Raw genomic sequence first — 20517 nt, forward strand, 5'->3', positions numbered from 1 at the left:
ATTAAATACTGTTGCTATCCATATCCTGAATGGTCATAGATATAATTTTGATATTTAATTTGACCCATTAATTTATAGACTTCTGTTAATAAATAAAATATAACGGTCATATAATCAGAAATAATTAACAGTATAATCTAAATTAAATTGTATTTTTATTTATTAGAAACAAGTTCATTTTACTTGATTACAAGCATCTCAAAACACAAATGAGGGTATTTTGTTAAAATTACTGCAACCATAATGAAGCATTATCACATTTAGTAAGATGCTATTTCAAAAGGAATCAAGCACTGGAAGGTTAAATCATTATAAATGTTACAGTCTAACTACAGTCTCATCAGAGGCTCAACATTAGGCCTATGCCTGTTTTGTCTGCGCCGTATTGCGGCAGCTACAGAAACATCAGCAGCTAAAATCAGTTTGGCGTCATGTGTGCATGACCGGACCAGTGGCACTGACTCCAGTTAACTCTTAATGGTTGTAACAGTGTGATCTCGGCATGTATTTGTGCATTTAACCGCGTGTTTTACAAAGGTCGACACAGAAGAGGTTACTATCCAGACCCAAGAATCAATAGCTGCCTGAGTCTGAAGCTTGAAAACGGCTTTCGGCACATGGGACATGTTTTTGTTTGAGCTTTCATGATGGATGGAGCTGGCAGGCTCTCTCTCTGACTGACAGCTTCAGACCACCACCGCGTGTCACGGGACAGATACCGGACTGGGCCTCCCGCGTGGCTATTCTTCAGACCAGTGTAGCCACTGCCCTATGCTTTACTCATCCCTTATCCCCTGTCTCTATCCATACACCTCTCCATCAAGACCATTCAGGCATCCATCACAGAGCCCAGTCTTTTGCAGCCAAATCCCCCGCACCACCATCCTGACAAGTTATCCTACTGCTTGCTTCATTAAGGCTAACCTGTGTCTTAGAGGTGGAGGAGCATCAGAAACAGTTACACTGGAAGGAGATATGTGGGCAGAGAGGGAACAAATTTGAGGAAATTAATTAGGAGTTCTCCACAGATTATGACTCTGTATTAAACGGGATCTGAATATAAGGTCCATACAGTTTGTTAGAATAATGCCCTACATTTTGCGTAGTCCCTCAGCCAAAACGTTTAGTTATATGGTTAAAGTCTGTTAATAGAAAGTATGTTTATTAATTCATTAAGGGCCAGGGTCATGATTGAAGTTCAACCAGAGGCCTAAATTCATTAATCAGGGGAACCATAACGACAAAAGACATGACTTTTATTTTACAATAGCCAACACTGACTTTATAGTCTTCTTAATTATTCTTCACGCGATAGGCCTATATACAGTAGGCTAGCTATGTTTCCTTCATTACTGCCATACCCTGTATGGCATTACTGCCTTTAATCGCTCAACTCTTACAGTTTCGTCGCCTGCCATTAAAGCCTAATGACTTATTATTGCATGCTGTTGCTGGAGCTTTTTGATCAATGACACGAAACGATCACTGAAAAGGTGTATTGGTCCTTTAATTTCAACTCAATCATAACTCCCAATAGAAACGGACAGCACAAGATTTTCCCTGATAACCCAGTCTTCCATGGGCCCATAATCCCCTATAGTCGGGGTCCCTCTCTCAGGGGCCCTCAGGAGCCTCTAGGGGACCATTGTGTCCCCGTCTGTTGACTCAGACGTCATGAATGCCAAAGCTCTGTTTCCGTCAAATCGCCCCATGAATGTAAAAGTCCAAAGTTAAAGCCTCCGCAGAGGAGGAGTCTCCCCCTGCGCTGGAGCACTATAGGGCGGATTAGTGGCCTGGAAGAGACCGGTCCCCTCTTTGAAGGGATTAAAGTTTAAATGCTTAAAAGCGGGAGAGCTAGGGTCGCTCCTGGATGCTCTTTTCGGCAGGAAGAACTGGCCTGGAGAGTTTAACTTTGAAACAGTTTAAGTTTCTTGGTAAACTCACCTCTGAACCCTCCAGACGGGACGAGGACACACAACAGACGGCACGGCCTGGGAGCCAAAAATCACGAGGCTTATAAGATGTATATTTATTTTTAAATGAGCTTAAAGAATATAACACGGTCACAATCACACAGAACTTAATGGTATTTTTATGTTTACCTTATTGTGTTGCAGTAACACTCATAGGAGTGTGTTTTGGAGTAGAGTACCTTTTTGTGCCATATTTTACTACTACTGCTTCTTTTACTACACTACAAGCTACATGTGTTCACGTCTAAAAAATGTTTCACTGCTGCAACGACATTTTTGGTGTAAGTCCATGTGGGCTGGGCACTTGTGTGTACATGACACAACAAGTAACAGTGGGTACAGAGTCTGCTTACAGTATTTTATGCCATGTAGCATTTATAAAGCCTAATGTGCATGGGGACTTAAAGCATACACCTGCATAGACCTATAATGCAGGCTATATAATAACACTTCAGTAAAGGGAGCTGAGTACTTGTCATCATTTCAGGGGAGGCAAGTGCAACAAAAACACAAAATAGTTGTATTAACATGCGGAAGGATGTTTCTAATTTGAGCATAAAATTTGGGTAAATATTTTACATTAATAAGTTGTTATTATTAGACCTAGGACATATATAAAATATGTAATAATTATAATTATAATTATAATAATATAAATACAGTAAAAATAAGAGTTACAGCAAGTTCTATTAAAGTTACAACTAAAACTATTAAGAGCTGGAGTCTTAATCAGATAATAATTGACAATTAACAATAATGTGTACTAATGTATGCGGTTAATTATATTATAATTCATTATGCTCACTAAGGTTGTATATTTACATTCAGGCGGAAGACTGCCACTAAGTTTTGGTTTTAGTTAAATTAAGTCCCTTGTATCACCGGATCCGACAGAAAGAGCAACAGAAATGTTCAACCAGACCTGGATAAAATAAACCAACATCAGCACAAGATGAACAACTGTATCAACGGGAGCACCGCGTGCCGCCCCGCCTCAGACATCCACCAACTCTCACTAACCACACAATAAACACTTTAAACAAATCTTATCATTAACACTCATTTGTAGTTTAAGTAAGTACAGCACCGAAAATACACGCATGCGCGTGTAAGGGGGGGTTAGTTAATATCATTAAGGAGCATCTGCAGCCTATGGTCGAGCAGAGATAAGAGCGCACTTTGAGCTCTATTATGCATTTTACGCACGCGCGCTCACGAGACAAACTTAATTAATTTCTTGCGTGCGTCACGTACAACGTAATTTTGGTTTGTGGATTATATTATTTGGTGAAATTTATCCACTAATAAAAAGCCTGTTAATTTCATGAAGAGAGCCTGAAATGCAGAGAGCCCTGTCATGTTTTTAAATAGCGCCAGATTTGGAAACTGCATGGAGCGCGCGCCTGCCTGTCGGTCTGAAGCCCTCTACGCGCGCGCGTGAGTGTGTGTGATGGGAGCCGTGTGGGATATGACTTATCACATTGTATGACACCGAACAATAAACTTAAACCAATTTATGAAGCGTCAATGCGTTTATGGTTAGCCTGTCGTGGTTGCTCAGTTGTCTCTGCAGCCAGTTCCCTCTCTAGTCCTATACATCAAACTGACGCGCACTCTGGTGACATCTCCGTAAAAGTGATCGGAATCAAATCAAAGCTTTTAATCTCAGCAATCACCGTCACATCTGGACGTTTTCCCCCACATAAAGACTTCTGCGGCTGAGCTGCCGTTGTTTCCACGAGCCGTTTGAGGGGCTGTGAAACAATATTGACCGGTTATGGAGCAATAGACCATGTGAGGCTTAACCTGCACTTGCTCAAAAGATGTATTATAGTCACAATCTTAATATTCTAATTACACAGTTTTTGTCCTAAATGTAGGCCTATATCTCTTACAGCGATATATCAGTAGTATAACCCAAAATAACCACACATTAGACTGCCCCAGTAGTCTGTTCGTTGCAGGTGCGTCAAATATCGGACAATTTTTAAACACAAACCTAGCATAACAATTCCGTGTGGTTATTTGCTCTTCTAACCTCTGTGGGTTGTAGGCCTGTTTTCAGATATTTTGCCTGTAACGCCACATTTATATTCGACAGTTTAGACTTAAAAAGTCTCAGTCTGCCCAAGAATGCAAAGATGGAATTTCAACATGTCTATAAAACAGTGGAACAAAGGAGAATTAACGCAGCCTAATTGACAGACAAAAAAGGGAGAGCCAAACAATAACAATAACGCATCTTTCCTGTCCGAAAATGTTCCTTACATCTCTACCTGGAGATTATGAGCTGATTAATATCGTCATAAACGCAGTTTATTGATATGAAACAGTGACACTTAGGCCTAATTGTATTCATGTTTGGGCTGAGATGGAAGACTGAACTCACCAGAATTTGAAACGTCCTATAATGGAAGCAACTGATTTAAATGAAAGAATCGTTGGTTTTTACACTGATTATTTAACTGCTGACACCTGCGAGCTCGTGAGGCTCTGGTGCGCGTGGGCGGTGCAGTAAGCGGTGGGAGAGGGAGGGGGGCTGTCCGTGTCCACGCTCACTCACTGGTGGCATTGTCATGGAAACTAGACCACCGCCTCGCTATTGTCTCGCGCTCTGCCAAGTTTATTATAAACACCGCGCGAGTCGCAGCGCGCTGTCAAACGGAGCACGAGCACAGAGCGAACTGCAGTCCAGGGAACAGAAGAAGAAGAGACGGACACAGAGAGAAAACCAGGAGAAAGTGAAGGAGTAGAGTGAAACTGTAGAGAGAAAAGAGAAAAAGTCTGGATTATTTACTGTGAAAAACGAAAAACAGCTGCGTGACAGTGACACATAAACCACACAGCTGACAGGAGTTTTGGAGAGACCAACCAACCTACAGTCCTTGGACATACTGGAGAGACAGACCAGCTCTGAACATCTTCGACTAGTTTGAACAACATCCAGTCTATCTGCTAAAATAAAACGCAGCAGCAGAAACACCTGAAGGCGCTCTGACTCAGAGTTTACCTCCTCTTCGTGTTTGCAGACCGGTGTTTGCACCGGCTGACCTCCATGTATAAGATGGATTACTCCTACCTGAACTCCTATGACTCCTGCATGGCGGCCATGGAAGCGTCGGCCTACGCGGACTTCAGCTCCTGCAGCCAGGCCAGCTCCTTCCAGTACAACCCGATCCGGAGCGGACCCTTCTCCAACCCGGGCTGCACTCCGCTCAGCACGGCCAGCTGCACCCTGGGAGCCCTGCGGGAGCACCAGCCCACGCCTTACTCCTCAGGTAAATGAACCATATATATATCATATATAATCTGAAGGTTATATGATGTGGGAAATCTGGTCATTTGGTAAATAATTATTTAAAAAAGCAAAGAAAGCAAAAGTTAGTCGAAACACAGCTTCTAAAGAAAATATTTAATTGTCAACTCTATCTTTCATAAAAGGTGATCTAACCACACAATGTAAGGCCTAGATTGTTTTACATTGATTTCATAATAGTCGACTTTATTCCATATTAAGAATTAAATCACTGCAAAAAATAATTTATGGAGACAACTTCATGTTTAATCAGTGTAATGCATTATATATTAATGTTATTATATCTTTTTAATAATGATGTCAAAAAGCTAAGAGTAGATTTTTAAAGGTTAATAAACACTTTAAACAACTCAATCTGCAGTAAGTCAGAAGACTATTATTTAGGCTTATAGTATACTATTATTACCACTACCACTACCACTACTACTACTAATAATAATAATAATTATTATTATTATAGCCTAATAATAATACTAATAAATATCGCCTCAAAAATGCAAGTTTGACAGCTTGCCGAATCTTGACGAATGTCACACATACACAAACATGTTGGCCATTCCTAGGCCCACCTAACAAACACACTGTAGCAGTCATTGTGTGGGTGGGCAATTATTCTTTATTTTTCCTGCAATCATAATTGCGTCCTATTCTTAAATCTAAGTGAAATTTCCATTTAAATAAAATTTAAGAATAATAATAATAAATAATAATAAAATTTTAGATTTTAAAGCTCATTATCCATTTCGTTCGTTGTCTTTTCTTGAGGCTGTTCCTTTCTGTCTGAGTTTTTGTGGACTTAAACAGGTTTACACGCAACTAGAATAGGCCTACTGTTTTGTATAATGTGGCATTTCTATAATTTTCTTTTCAAAATAAAACACTGCAATTCTGATTAGGCTGACTAAACTACAACAGAAAATGTAGGCTATATATTTTATAACAAAACATTTTATAAATTCTTTAAATAACAAACTAATTAGGCCTATATTTGAAAGTTATAACTAATTTGAGTAATTGGGATAAATTATTATTTTTTCATGGTAGGCTATTTCAAGGGCCAAAAACACTCAGTTAACATTTTAAACAAAATAAATGTTTTTAAGTTAAATAAAAATGTAAGAGGTGAAATTCATCCAGATTTGTGTAGCAGCCCTGTGATACCTGAAAAAAAGGCGATACCTTTTCACAATTTCCTTATAATTGTGGCCTGTTAGGCCTCCAGCCTGTATCGTACACTCTCACGATGTCACGTTTGGTTTGGTCAAATTTTTTATTCCATTGTCATTTCTGATTGGCTCTGGACACAATACGATCATTTTTATCAAGCAATTAATCAAACCACTAACTACTGTGCAGTTACGTTTGTTGAATGACAAAAAACAGCTGATTATCGTTTATCGATCTGTGAAAGATTTCCTGCAAACGTCATTTAAATGTTATTTTCTTTTTTAAAAATCCTAAAAGTTAGGCCTCTCTGCGTTTTCATACGGCCTCTGCTCTTTGAAAGTCTCGGTCAATCCTTAATACATTTTGCTTTTCGACCACTAAACAGATCTCATTTTCTTTCCTTAGTTCCTTACAAGTTTTTCTCGGACCCCTCTGGCCTGAACGAGAAGCGGAAGCAGCGGCGCATCAGGACCACCTTCACCAGCTCCCAGTTGAAGGAGCTGGAGCGGGTCTTTGCCGAGACACACTACCCGGATATCTACACCCGAGAGGAGCTGGCTCTGAAGATAGACCTGACCGAGGCCAGGGTACAGGTGAGAGGAACACGCTCTTATTCTTCTGCCTTTTTATGTTTTATTCCTAACATTTTCATTTTGGGAAAGCACACTGTCTGAATCAGTGTCAACCTCTGAAAATCAGAATATGAGATATAATTTATCTGCAATCTCACAGTTTAGGACCATCTATCTATATGTATCTATGTATCTATCTTTGATCAAATATTAATTGTACCTCTGTCTGTGTTTAACAGGTGTGGTTTCAGAACAGGCGTGCCAAGTTTCGTAAACAGGAACGTGCAGCCAACGCCAAAGCCAACAACTCTGGTGGCAACACGGGCAGCACCTCGAGCAGCAGCTCTGGAGGGAAGAAGGGCGGAGAGCCGAGATCTTCATCAGATGATGATGAGTCCAAAGAATCCACCTGCAGCCCCACACCTGACAGCACGGCTTCCCTGCCGGGCTCGGCCAATGGAAACTTGGGCAGCCCTGCCAGCCTGAGCCCCAGCCCGGCTCCTGCCAACAGCGGCTATACCAACACCTCCAGCTCTCCAATCCTCCAGGGGCTGAAGCCGCCCAGCTGGTCCAGCCTGGGGCCGTCCAACCCAGCCGTGGCTCAGCCTGCTGCCCAGACTCAGGAGATTCTGAAGGCCTGGCAGCCGGCGGACAGTATGACCGGGCCCTTTGCCGGAGTCCTGTCCTCCTTCCACAGAAAACCCAATCCCACCCTCAAGACAAACCTGTTCTGAAGCACAGAGGAAGAGAAAAAGAGAAACAGACATTATGTGGTCTACTGGAACAGTGAGGAGTTTCTAGCTTTTGATGAGAGAGTCAGGACTTCCCCATTATAACGCTGAATTCACTGGTGTACTCGGCTGTGGTTCAGTGAGGCCCTCGGTTCTTCTCAAAAAAACTATCCTGTCAAACTGATTCATAACTCAGACAATAAAGTCAAAAGTCTGGTCACCATCTTTCTCCCTAAAATATTATGCAACTGTGCACATTATACCTGCAAAACTCCACCTGCACATGGACAGGTTCCCTCCTGCAATGACTTAAACTTTTCACCCTCATCCTCAAATTAGAGCTGCTCGTACAGTTCGACCAGAAATCACTTCCTCAGATAAAACTAGAAGACACAGTGTTGTCACCTCTATTTAATGATGTAAAACTCTTCATGTACAGGTCCTTAAACTGTCACCTGACTAAAACCTTCACAGTGTCAAAAGAACATTTGTGTGTCCAGCCCAATTTCATGTGAAATGTCTTTGACTCATACACACATCTTTTAAACACACTCTCTGCCCTTCTGTCCTGCCTTTCTTGCACACTCACATTCCCACACTCACTGCATTGCATCACGCCCTGTTGAACACTTGGACAGCCACAGCAGCGTGCTATGCTCTGATGAGCATGGGGGTCAGGTACAGGTTTAAAGCAGAAATCTAAACATCACACTCCGGTCTCTGCTGAAGAAACAAAACAAACAAACTTTTACCCTCAAGCACAACTTCCTCTAAGCCCCCTGACACACAGACATCCCACCAGAAGGAACAGGGTCCCCCTAAATCTCTTTGCCGAGCAAAACGGGGCGACCCAAAATCCAATTAGAGCAGCCGGGTCCAGACAAGACACCTCCCCAGTTCAATTCATCCCCTCCTTCTTCTTTACTGTATCAAATCCTGACTCCCCCACTCGCATTCTCATTGTGACCCCTCCCCAAGGCTTTTTGGTCCCATCATGCCTTTCTCTGTCAAACAGTGGGCACTTTGTTAAAACTCAGCAAGGGAAAGAGATGGAGAACTTGTCTCTGTTTTCAGTTCACATTTACTGCAGTTTCCTGCCCTGTTGTACAGGTGGAGAAAGGTGAAGATCTGTAGTTATACACAGGGTGTAGCCTAAAAATCTGTCAGTCTAATTACAATTCAAGTGTAGAGTTGGTATCATTGTACTACAACTCGTTTCTCATGTCATCACAGACTGAAGAGTTTTTTGATTCTCCTGCTGGATTGATGGGAATGAATGAGTCTGTTCTGCAGGCAGTGCTTCAGTCTGTGAAGCGGACTTACAACTCATCACCCACTCTGACTCCTTCATCACTTTTTCAGCCCAGTTTCATTAGCCCTCCTGCAGCCGACAAATATGGGACAATCTTTCTCAGAAACATGACACAAGCCAGTCTAATGCTGGCAATATACAGAGAAAAAGAGTTTTCTAATATCCTGGTTTTTGTCTACCCTCATTTTTTTTTTTTTTTTTTTTTTTTGCAAAAAAGGCAAAAAAAAGCAGCCGTTTCTACTTTCTTTCACGTTGCAAAGTTGCTTGTGAATCATCTAGATTTCATTTTGTTGCAAATCACTGAAACAACACTGATTTAAGAGCTGTTTTTCTTTTGGGAGGGTTTACTCTAGAAGGGAAAAAAACATGTATTTATTAATATTTTTTATTATATCTGTGAGAAACCCACATATTTCTTTCAACTGCTCCATAAAATTGTGTGACTGTAAATTCTGTAATTAGTAATATAAATATTAGGTAGCCCTTTGTTTATTTCCCTGACGTTGCTTTACAGATTTATTTCATTGCAGAGTATCTGTCTCACAGACCAACATGTCCATGAAAACTATGAATCGACAGATGCTCTAGTGAATGAGAAGTTATAGCACTACTCTGAATATTCTAATAAATCTACATTATGGAAACACTACCTGATGTGTTTAAAGATTTGGTTTCTTGTGTGCGACAAAGTGATGGGAGTGTTGTGTGTCATGTGCAAAGTCACAAAGCTGTTTTCACTAACTCTGAGGTACAGTATGAGCTCCTGAAAGCATGGTTAAATAAAAACATGAGTGACTTTCATTTTACCATACACACTCTCTCTTTCCCTTACTGAGGCAGCTCTACAGCTCACAGACCATAACTGTTTCATCCTGTCAGCTTTCCCTGCAGACAACAAAAAAAAAGAAAATAAGTGAATTTATAAAATAAGGAAAGACATTAAATTTTAATTGAAAAAAAAAAAATGACATGGGTGAACAACTTACATTAACTTAACACGACCAAAAGAGGAGACTACATGAAGGACAAAGATAAACTGGAGTGTGTCAGAGAAAACAACCGCAATTCTATTTCACTCAAGCAGACAAATACAAACACGCACACACACACACACACACACACACAACACACACACACACACACACACACACACACACACACACACACACAAACACACACACACACACCACTGAGAACACTGAAAGGTCAAAAAGGCTTAAAAAAAAAACAAAGACATAAGATTTAACAGGTCTGAACGGCAGATCCACATTCTCTGCATTATGGTTTTTTGGCTGTTAGAAGATTAGACACACTATACATATAAAACACAGGCAAGTAGTTGCGTCTAAAGGTGTGTGTGTGTGAGCAACATAATTCAAGGGTGTACAAATGAAATTGCTACAATAACATCCTTAAGATTTCAATTATGCAACAGCACGTTCACTCACAGTTTAGAGTTCTACTTTCGACGTCTTCTCACAGTGAGCTGTTGACATGGCAGAATGATTTTTAGTTGTGAGCTTAAATGAAGGAGAAATATTTGGTACGATCCACTTTGATAAAACAGAAGTATCAGGTATCAGCATCAGGTCTTTTAATACGAAAATAAACTGGCTTTTCGGTTAGGCTTCTGGCCTCATAGGCAGAAGAGGAGGCAGGATTTAAATTAAGACAGAATAAAGGCAGAGTGAACATTAACAGGTAAGTTATCTCTCAGATTTCTAACGTCTTAAGAACGACATATAAAAAACCTTGACTTGAACCGTGAAGAATGACTCATTTCACTGAACATGACTTGATTGTCTTATGTTCCCAAAGGTTTCCACAGTCAGCATCTACTGATGATGTTTATGGAGTAACAGCACCACCTGCTGGGTACTTGGGGAACACGCGCCCTCATACCATCTGTGAACGTTGTTTCTCTGTTTTTAACATATTACGAGAGGCGACATCCTCTTCCATGTGTACAAATTATCCCCGTCTGTGGTAATTTTACAAACGAGCCAAATAAAATCGGCAAAACAAGAACTATCTCTACACTATATGAAATGTATGTTGAATGTTTTGATGACAAATGGTTTCTCAGACAATGATAACATGATGGCTTAGTGAATCTTCAGTAAAAGAACAGCGAGTTCTGTTTGGCTATGTTAACCAGTTCCCTGAACACTGCTCTATTTACACAGCTCGTTGAACCTGGGTCATATGCCGCTAAAATGGGATTTGTCTTTCTCTGCAAATTGAAATTTAATGTCCTGACAGACAATGACGGTGTAATTATGAGATAAGCACCGGGTGAAATATTTCAAGTGATATTTCACTTAGGTGCAGAACTTATAACCTCAAGTATACTTGTGATTTTATTGCTTTATCTACTTCATTTTTCAACCAGACTGTGCCAAGAAACAGTATGCTGCATGTGTCACTTGTCCACTTCTGAAAACAAATTAACTTCTAACAATGTAACCAATTTGCCACAGTCTGTAAGTGTCAGAAAAAAGCTCAAATGTCAGTGTTGAGTGTGTGCAAATCACACACCAGGGGGCAGGTGGTGTCAAAAGCTGACGACTAATAGTCATTTAAATGTTGTAACAAAGTGAATTTAGCTCTAATGTGTTTGGTTGGTTTGCTCCATATTCCCTTTATCATTAAAAAAAAGTAAAACCATAAATATATATAGAGACACTGAGACAATAAATGCCACCACTTCAATAACAGTGGCACAGACATTGTCACAAAAGTACAACATCTGAAAAATGTAAGTTGAGCTCACTTTAGCCTGACATGCCTCAGGACTAGCTTCTCTCCTGTCACCACTTCCTGTCCGCCTCCGTCACAGAAGTGGGGCGGGTTGAAATTACTCTTGAGTGCTCTCTAACAATTCCAACAGTTTCCCCAATTGTAGGCATTAATGGGGAAAAACCAGAGACTCTGAGAAAAACAGTGTTGTTAAAAGAGTCTGAACTGAGGGCACCAAACACAAGCAGCGTGTTTTTCGGACAAAACCCTTCTTCTCATTTCACTTTAAACCTTAAAGTCTGAAAGAGATTTCCAATTTTCAGGAAACTCTGTCACTCTTCGGTTACAGTTTCTCAGGACAACAAAAGAAAAACAAGCTCTAATTCTAGCTTGAAGCTACACGTCAAAACTGATGATGTGACATCAACACATCACCAGCTCCACATGTGAGTTGTATCTCCAGTTCTGTCTAACCAGAAAAAAAAATATTATCTCATCCTGAATCTTCTCACTAGGGTTAAAGCTGAGGGTTAGGTAGTGATGCTTGAAGGGCTGAAATGATTATCATTAAATAAGGCCACCTCTACGACGATGACAACACACATACAGTACATGTGAAAAAGGACGTTGGTTCAACAAGTGTTTTTGAAAGTACAAATGGAGTGCAATTTCTCTCAGAAGGCACAGTCTGGCATCAATTGGCAAGTTCCAGCTCAGTTCAGTTCAGCTGAGATTTGGCCTCTTGGGACCTGGTGTGGTTCCAGGCCAGTTTGGACCAGTCATGGACCAGTTTGGTACAGTTTATTTCTGTTGCTGCTGCCTGAGGCTCTCCAGCAGGATTCGCTTGTGGGCAGGGTCGAGCACTCCCGCCTCCTCCAGGTCCTCCTCTGTGATGTCGCTGGAAAAACAATACAAGATATGAGAAACAGAACAGAAGTGACAAGGTTTTCATACAGCACGTATAGATCAGAATAACTACTTTCCCTGGAGCAGTGAACAGAACTATAATCTTTATAAACATTAGTGATAAACATGCTTCAGTCAGACAGATGACAGTACAGTGCAGACACAGTACACTGATCTGTGCGCTATAATTAATTAAAAATAATTATTTACTTCAAAGAATAACAGTATAGATTTGCTTTTTAATCCCACACAGACTTTGGGCCTTACTTTCACACTATATCACTACCTCAACTCTTTTATTTTCACCCACTAATGCATGCAAGACAGCATGAATGTCAACATATCTGAGTGTATGTGTGTTTGTACCTGAGGAACTCCAGGTCATCCCAGCCGTTGTGTAGAAGACCCTGCTCATACCTCTCAAGTCCCAGTCTCTGCAGCCATTCGCCCACTGAAGATTCCCCAACAGACAAAGAGGAACTACTGCTGCCCCAAAGTGCCTGCACAGGAGAAATGTAAAGCAGGATCAACCAAAAAAACTGTGGTAGGAACAATTACTGCTGCCGCAGAATGCATGTAAGATAATAAAAGATACAAAGATACAATATGCTAGCTGCTTTGGCTTGATTTTTGTCCCCCCCATGAAGAAAACACTAAAACTAAAATAGTTTAAGCTTTTGTGTTTTAGAAAACGTAATATAAAAACTGGGATGGCCTGAGAGAAACTGCTAACCGTGTCTGCTAACTGTACACTACTGAGAATAAGCTAAATCCTAAAGTGTACATTGCAAACTTTAATGAACCACCCACCTCCTCAGGCATGTCCTCTGCAATACTCTCTGTGATGGGATTTCTGGGTGGGAAGGTGCGGCAGGCGTCCAGACCTAAACCCATGGACTGCCCCCTCAGAGGCGGTGGTGCTGAGGGAGTGCGTGGCGGCTGTCCAGGAAACTCACTCTCACTCAGTGTCTTTGCCATCTGGAGCACAGAACACGACTGGTCGTCTAATGCCCCTGCTCCGCCTCCGCCTCCGCCTCCGCCTCCGCCTCCCCCTCCGCCTCCCCCTCCGCCTCCCCCTCCTCCTCTCCGGAAGCCCTCCCCGAGACCCAGCGGGGCACCGGGATTCGCTGCTGGGATCCTGACCTCAGCCAGGTCCGGGTAAACAGGGCGAGGTTTGGGGAAGGGGACTTCTGCAACCATCTCCAGTGCTCCCTTAGGAAGAGGAGGAGGGGGGAAGTCGGGAGGGGGTCGATTCAGTGTGCTTCCTACTGTTCCGGCGACACCTCCACCCTGTGCCCCCGCCACACAAGCGCCTCCATCGTCTTCTGAGGAGCCCTCCTCACTAATTGCACGGACCGGGTGTCCTGCCATGTGTCTGCGTGGGTGATGGGGCCCTGAGGCCGCACAGGAGGGTTTGGTTCGAGCTCCAGCTGAGGGAGGAGGGGCTTTAGCTGCCTGGGGGTTTGTGGAGGTAGGAGATGGGAGAAGCTCAGGTGAGAGAGCAGCTGCCGACTGGTTGGGAACGCCCTCCAGGATGTAGTAGGCGGGGTTATTGTAACTGTTCTTGCTGATGGATGGATCACCATCTGATGCATCTTGCTTAGGTCTTCAGTACAGAAAGCAACAGAACAAATGGTTGATTTTTTTATTGTTTAATGTGTCACGGTGTGAACTTTTAGCTGTTGAACTTTCCATATCAAACGTGTGTCTGTAAAATCTGAAGGTGTGTTTGCTGATCAGTGTGTGTGATGTACATGAATGTGCCTGTACCTTGCAGCAGTTTCCTCTTTGCTGTTCCTTTCTCCCTCCTCACTGACCTTGCCCAGCTCTCCTAAATGTTTACGAACCACAGATGGCCTTCAGGGTGGACACAACAGAACAAGTTAAAGTTGGCAAGTGAGAGAAAATACTGAATACCAAGAAAACAAAGGTGTACAATGTGTACAGGCCTACTTTTCCTCAAAATATTTATTTTTAATCTTATTTTTCATCAGCACGTCTGATGGAGCTTCTTCGGCACAGAGCCAGGGTGGAGAAATTTCACCAGGGAGTGTGAGATCTTTTTTTTTTTTTTTACTAAGGGCAAACCTTCCTCACTACAATATGATAAATATTTTTAATTACATTATTATAGTATTTCTTTGTATTAAACAGTACACAGTTTGACAGAAGTTTAGGAGAAAAGAGAAAAAAAATGCAATATATTTTAACACATGGATGCATGTTTTCAAAAATAGTTATGTCATCCCATCTGAATATAAGCCATACTGTACTCCATCAAAATACAAGCTCTAAACTGGCCCACAAAAATTTTTCATTTTACCTTGGATTATGGGTGTCTCCAATATAATGTACACATACACAGAGAAGGTAAATATAGAATTTTCTCCTCTGAAGAATGTAATGAAACATTCAGCTTTTTGCATTTTACTATGAAGCTACATAAACTTTTTAATTATAAAGAGCAGAGTGTACTCACTTCACATATTCATGTCCCACTCTGGACACCATCATGGATTTCCCTTTAGGTCCACCTGTCTCATCCTTGTCCACACTGATCCACTCTGAAACACAACAATAAAAATTGTTTCCCAAACTTCACCATTTGGACAATTCATGTGTACAAATTCTTAAAGCTTAAAAAGGGTTAAAAAACTGTACTGTGTTTAAATGGAACTAGCGTTTCTCTCCACTCAAGCCACACAGTACACCAGACTATCACCACACAGTTAGGTCTACAGTGCATTACCGTAGAGTCTCTCCCTGGTTCCCATTCTTTCAGAGGGGACTCTGACCCTCATGGACCCCCTGATATTTCCTGTTTCCTCGCCACGGTGGGACAGGTAGGTGTGGAACTGCTGTGCTGTGCTGCCAATCATTGACTTCAGAGCCAACACGCACTCTCCTAGCAGGGGAAAAAACACACATGGTTGTTGTCAGACTAAAAGAAACAAATAATTGGATAGCCACACGACAAACAGTAACACGCTCTTTATACCGTAGGACTCATATCCATCCAGTGATTTCACTGTTAGCAGCAGATGTTGGTCCTGAAGATACTCGATCTCTGAGAGAAGAGGTTTTAGCGTTGTTAGCTGTTTGTTGGACCAGCCCACACGCAGGAAGTTGACATTGTCGCTGCTCTGACTGTCGTTCTCATAACTCTTCTTAAACTCTACAGATGAGAAACAGAGAGAGAAATGCAGGGCAGAGGGGATGGGGGAGAGGACAAAGGGAACGAGGTGGGAAGGAGAGGAGGAGGAGAGAAGGAAGAAGAGGAGGGAGATGTTTCTATTGCATTTCATTCAAAAGTATATGGTGGACAGGAGGTGGGGATGCAGCATGGGTCAAAAATGGAGACTAGTTTAAAGGTATACTGACTGCCTGAGATAGGGAGGGAGGGAGGAGGATATGAAAAGAAGAAACAGATATAATTTTATTACATCCACTTGGTGTTACAGAAACCCTGTCTGTGCTGTAACTCCTGGTGGATTTCTGACTGTGGAAAAGCCCTAAATGTGTGAATGAGTCACTGCAAAAGGTGCAGACATGTTCATCGCACCTTCCAGACAAGTGGAGTAGAATTCAATGAAGAACTTGGTTCTGCTCGCTGTCTTCACTATGGCCTCGATGCTCTCAAACTCGATGTAGGCCTGCTCTGAAGACTTTGGCAGACCTACAAAGAAACAGTTGGAGTGTGAGTGGGTGGCATCGAATACCATGTACAAAGCATAAATATAGAATTAGTCATTTACTTGTAAATGTTTGCTCAGTGGAAAGAAAATGCAGAAAAATGAGCGAGCTCTTCATAGCAAGTAGAAACAGACATGAACTTTAATAGCATACAAATCCCAATCTTGTGAAAACATAAGCTGTGATGCAACTGCAACACTGGGCCAAAATGAGTAACAGGCTGCCATATATATATTTTCCCTCTGTTCAGCTTAACTCATTGCTTATTTCTGGTCTCAGTTCAGTGGTGAGTCATCAACCAGACTACAGGAGCATATCACTGTGCAGATTTCAGCTGAAAACGAAACAAATCATCAAGTTCTGAAAGCCAATATGCTACAGACCATCTGTGCATTTTCCATGCACAGAGTCCACTCTATTTTGAAACTCAGCCATTATGGCTTGATTGTCTACCTGCAGCCTAAAAAAAGGAGGACAGAACAAAGAGAGACACACAAAGTGAGACCACAAGGCAGAGCGATTGACAGGTAGAAGAATGAAAGGTAACAAAGAAAATTAAATATATACTTTCTGAAGAGCTCAAGTTAATTCACTTGTACCTTTCTTGGAGACAAACTGGGAGGTCACCCCCACCTCAAATGTAGCGAAGACAGGGGAGTGATCACTGGTCACTATATCATCTGTACAGCCTGATAAACAAAAGAGCCTGTAATTTAGTCTCCTTGTTGATCAATCATATTTATTGCAGTATAAGCCATATATAGATGTTTAAAATGTTTTAGGTTAAATTAACCACTTTACTCAGTTGACACTTGTTACACTGAATTGAAACAAATGTGTGTTGAATAAGTTTTCTGCCGATGCTCTCACCATAGGAGTTGCAGACGATGTGTGTTTCTGGATACGACTTCCACAAGATCCTGTCACACCAGGATGGGACATTCGTCCTCATCTAGAACAGACAGAAAAGTAGAGGAACACACAGCAGGATAATCAGGATGACCAACAAAGAGAGAAATTAAAGTGGTTAAGTATTCGTCAGAAATGGCTGGGACTAAGTCTGTGATGTTGGTTAAGTTAATAAACATACCCCTGTGGCCTTTTGCTTCTGCCATACATATGTGTCCCTTGAGCCACGTTCATAACGGTAGGTGGGCGGGAACGAGATCTCTTCCTCCGCTGCGAGCAAGAAGATACACATTATCTTGTTACAATTTGTTGCAGTTAAGTGTAAAGGCACAAAGCCTAGCATTTTATAGCATCAATAAATCTAACTAACACATTCAGTTGCGATATGAGTATAATCATTAAAACAAAAGGCAGCTTCTCTCTTCCTCTTTGCATTGGGTGATCTGACGTCAGCTGAATTTGTGCCACAGACAGAACGCTGACTAGTCACATCCTGTGTTAATGCTTACTTTTGAGAAAAAACAGCATGAACACTACAAGTGAGATGAGACAGAGAGACAGAGTCTTATTTTTGACCGCTGCTAAAAAAAAAGAAAGACAAAAAGAAATCCTGCTCTCACTCAGGAATATTTTCTTGTACACAACAAGAGATAGTAAACCAGTACTGGCTCAGGCTTACTAACCAAAGCGTAGGAAGACTTTGTTCTTCTCCCTCTCCAGGTTGAGCTGGTCCACCTTCAGCAGGGGCTCAAACTCCTTCCTGTTAATGTAGTTTAAGATCTCCTGCACACGCAGACACAAAAGAGGCAGGGTCATAAAATAAGGTTTCATCTAAATTTGCTGCATTTCATCACTGTGTGCATGTCTGATTTTGTGTGTGTTCTCCTTCACCTGTATATCCATATCCAGCCTGTAGTTGAGGTCTCCCAGCCAGAAGAGGTGTGTGAAGCGCAGCGAGATGTCAAAGGAGCTCAGCTGTTTGTCTCCTAGTGACAGCAGCCGCAGGATATCAAGGTAGTTCTGGTTCCGCCTGCAGCGGTCAAAGGTCACATGTATTTTATGTAATAAAGTGCAAACTAGTCACTTCTGTGTGTGTGTGTGTGTGTGTGTGTGTGTGGGCGTGTGAGTTGTTTTCTGACACACTGTAAAAGTATATAATCACAAACCAACAGGAAAGAACATTTCAGTCCCCACAAAGTAAAATTGCAGTGTAAAGGTTTAAAAGTACAAGACCGTGAAATAAAATAGTCAAGACACATGGAAGTGAACTAAAACAAGTGGGACGTCCTCACAGTCATAGCCACAAATAATGTGTTCAGGACTGTGGTACGTACCTGGCAATCTTCTCATTCCCTGATGTCAAGTGACAATTCACAAAACCGAAAGATGTCCCGTTGAACATGAAGGACACACCTACAGCTCCTTTGTTACCTAGGAAACAATCAAAACAAACATACAAGCTAAATACATTACAGTAATTGACAACCATTATTTATAGAAAAAAAAAAAACAGAATATAGTTTTTGTTCTTTTTTTTTGTTTCTTAATTCAAGTCATGTTTTCATCCAGAGATGCAGTAATGAATCATATCAATCATTATTTTTTTTCAAATAAAAAGATTGAAGAGGGAAGACTGAGCACTGTAATTACCCAGTGTGTTGGCGATGCCCGTCTTGACACTGGACATTCCCACGTGGCTGATTCGATTCTCATGTTCAGGTTTCACCAAGACAGCAATCTTAATGTTCCACAGAGTCTGCACTGCGATCTACAAACAAGGACAATAGACAGTGAGGAGCCTATACTCATAATTACTGCACCATCTCTGTACAAAAATAGCTGTGTCATCTTCAGTTTTAGCTTCTAAAACATATCACCTCCACTTTTTCTTGTTACCTCCTGCGTGACTTAAACGGATTTGGTAGGTGTGAGCAAGCACAAGTAACACCAGTTTAATCAATGGATGTGACATTCAGCATGATGGCCTGCTTTCCTCACCGGTTTATACTCCAGTTCTGTCTGCTCTTTCAACATGCAGCGCAGTGACTCCACCCACTCCCGCTCACACACTGAGTTTTCTTGGGTTCCAAACACATAAAGGTCATGAGGAATGGTGACCGTCATCTCGTCCAGAGTCTTCCCAAGGCCGCGACACAACACCCACGAGGCCACAGACTTAGGCGAAGGCACTGAGCCTAAACAACCAGACCAAAGATCAAAATGCTACATTCTCATCAAAAATATTAATGTCATGACCTGGAAATACTTACTGTTACTTTTCAGTGCAACATATTACAATATATGATAGATCAGTATGTTCTGCTATTAACCCAAGTTATATTAGATAATGTGTGCATGTGTGCATGTGTGTGTGTGTGTCTAACCCATATTCCAGATGCCTATGAAGATGGAAATCATGTCTGGCTCATCCTGGTTGGAATGTTTGTTCTTCATCAGCTGCAGCAGCTGGCAAAACGCCTCCCGCTTCTGAAACACACACACACACACAAATCAGTGAGTGGAAGTTGCCACAAAAGGCACCCTGTTTTTAAGCAGCAGCACTTAAAGGTTACCTATCAATCAGTGTGTGTATATGTGCTTTCATTAAATCTTTAAACATTTTGATGTATGTGAGCTTAGATAACACTCGTTGATATTTTCCATCAAGTTTTCTTCCCAAAATAGAAATATCTAAAGAGAAAAAGCAGTGCAGAGATGTATGTGACTCACATTATAGTAAGAGTCGCAGTGGAAGCTGAATTCATAGAGGACACATGTATACGGGTCTGTGCCAAAAAGCTTGGCCCCTTTCAGTGTCCTTAGTCTAATTCTGAATATATAAATAAATAAGGTAAATGTGAGAGTATTTCCTTGTCCATTTGAATATGAATGTGTATACCACTGTAATGTCTGCTGGTAGGTATTTGCATATTCCAATGAAAGATTGTGCCTTCTTAGATTTAGAAAAGAGAGCGAGAGAGAGCGAGAGAGAGAGAGAGAGAGGCCCCTTTCAGTGTCCTTAGTCTAATTCTGAATATATAAATAAATAAGGTAAATGTGAGAGTATTTCCTTGTCCATTTGAATATGAATGTGTATACCACTGTAATGTCTGCTGGTAGGTATTTGCATATTCCAATGAAAGATTGTGCCTTCTTAGATTTAGAAAAGAGAGCGAGAGAGAGCGAGAGAGAGAGAGAG

At 41.5% G+C, this 20517-nt stretch overlaps 2 protein-coding genes across 2 annotated transcripts in view; one reads left to right on the forward strand and one right to left on the reverse strand.

Moving 5' to 3' along the window:
• The first annotated feature begins 5028 nt into the window (after nt 1–5028).
• phox2a (paired like homeobox 2a) lies at nt 5029–7762 on the forward strand. The gene is made up of 3 exons (XM_022748536.1): nt 5029–5251; nt 6862–7049; nt 7268–7762. The coding sequence occupies exons 1-3, from the start codon at nt 5029–5031 to the stop codon at nt 7760–7762; spliced, it is 906 nt and encodes a 301-aa protein (XP_022604257.1).
• A 2486-nt stretch (nt 7763–10248) lies between these two features.
• The window catches only part of inppl1 (inositol polyphosphate phosphatase like 1), a 33436-nt gene continuing 23167 nt past the window's right edge, over nt 10249–20517 (reverse strand). The window contains exons 11-27 of the mRNA XM_022748524.1: nt 19703–19805; nt 19317–19513; nt 18969–19086; nt 18653–18749; nt 18210–18348; nt 18002–18101; nt 17500–17588; nt 17280–17361; nt 17009–17098; nt 16279–16392; nt 15715–15891; nt 15466–15621; nt 15196–15280; nt 14487–14573; nt 13527–14322; nt 13083–13216; nt 10249–12708 (exon numbers count right to left, since the gene is read on the reverse strand). Coding sequence (XP_022604245.1) covers nt 12612–12708; nt 13083–13216; nt 13527–14322; nt 14487–14573; nt 15196–15280; nt 15466–15621; nt 15715–15891; nt 16279–16392; nt 17009–17098; nt 17280–17361; nt 17500–17588; nt 18002–18101; nt 18210–18348; nt 18653–18749; nt 18969–19086; nt 19317–19513; nt 19703–19805 — 2661 coding nt within the window. The 3' untranslated portion in view covers nt 10249–12611. The remainder of the gene's footprint in view (nt 12709–13082; nt 13217–13526; nt 14323–14486; nt 14574–15195; nt 15281–15465; nt 15622–15714; nt 15892–16278; nt 16393–17008; nt 17099–17279; nt 17362–17499; nt 17589–18001; nt 18102–18209; nt 18349–18652; nt 18750–18968; nt 19087–19316; nt 19514–19702; nt 19806–20517) is intronic.

The sequence above is a fragment of the Seriola dumerili genome, unplaced genomic scaffold (genome assembly GCF_002260705.1).
Source record: "Seriola dumerili isolate Sdu_G_001 unplaced genomic scaffold, Sdu_1.0 BDQW01000122.1, whole genome shotgun sequence".
Taxonomy (NCBI): domain Eukaryota; kingdom Metazoa; phylum Chordata; class Actinopteri; order Carangiformes; family Carangidae; genus Seriola; species Seriola dumerili.

Bases quoted from the DNA above. Each gene is read 5' to 3' on its own strand.
- phox2a (XM_022748536.1), top strand. From the start codon at position 5,029: ATGTATAAGATGGATTACTCCTACCTGAACTCCTATGACTCCTGCATG. The intron at 5,252-6,861 runs GTAAATGAACCA...TTCTTTCCTTAG, and splicing joins GCCCACGCCTTACTCCTCAG to TTCCTTACAAGTTTTTCTCG. The intron at 7,050-7,267 runs GTGAGAGGAACA...TGTGTTTAACAG, and splicing joins TGACCGAGGCCAGGGTACAG to GTGTGGTTTCAGAACAGGCG.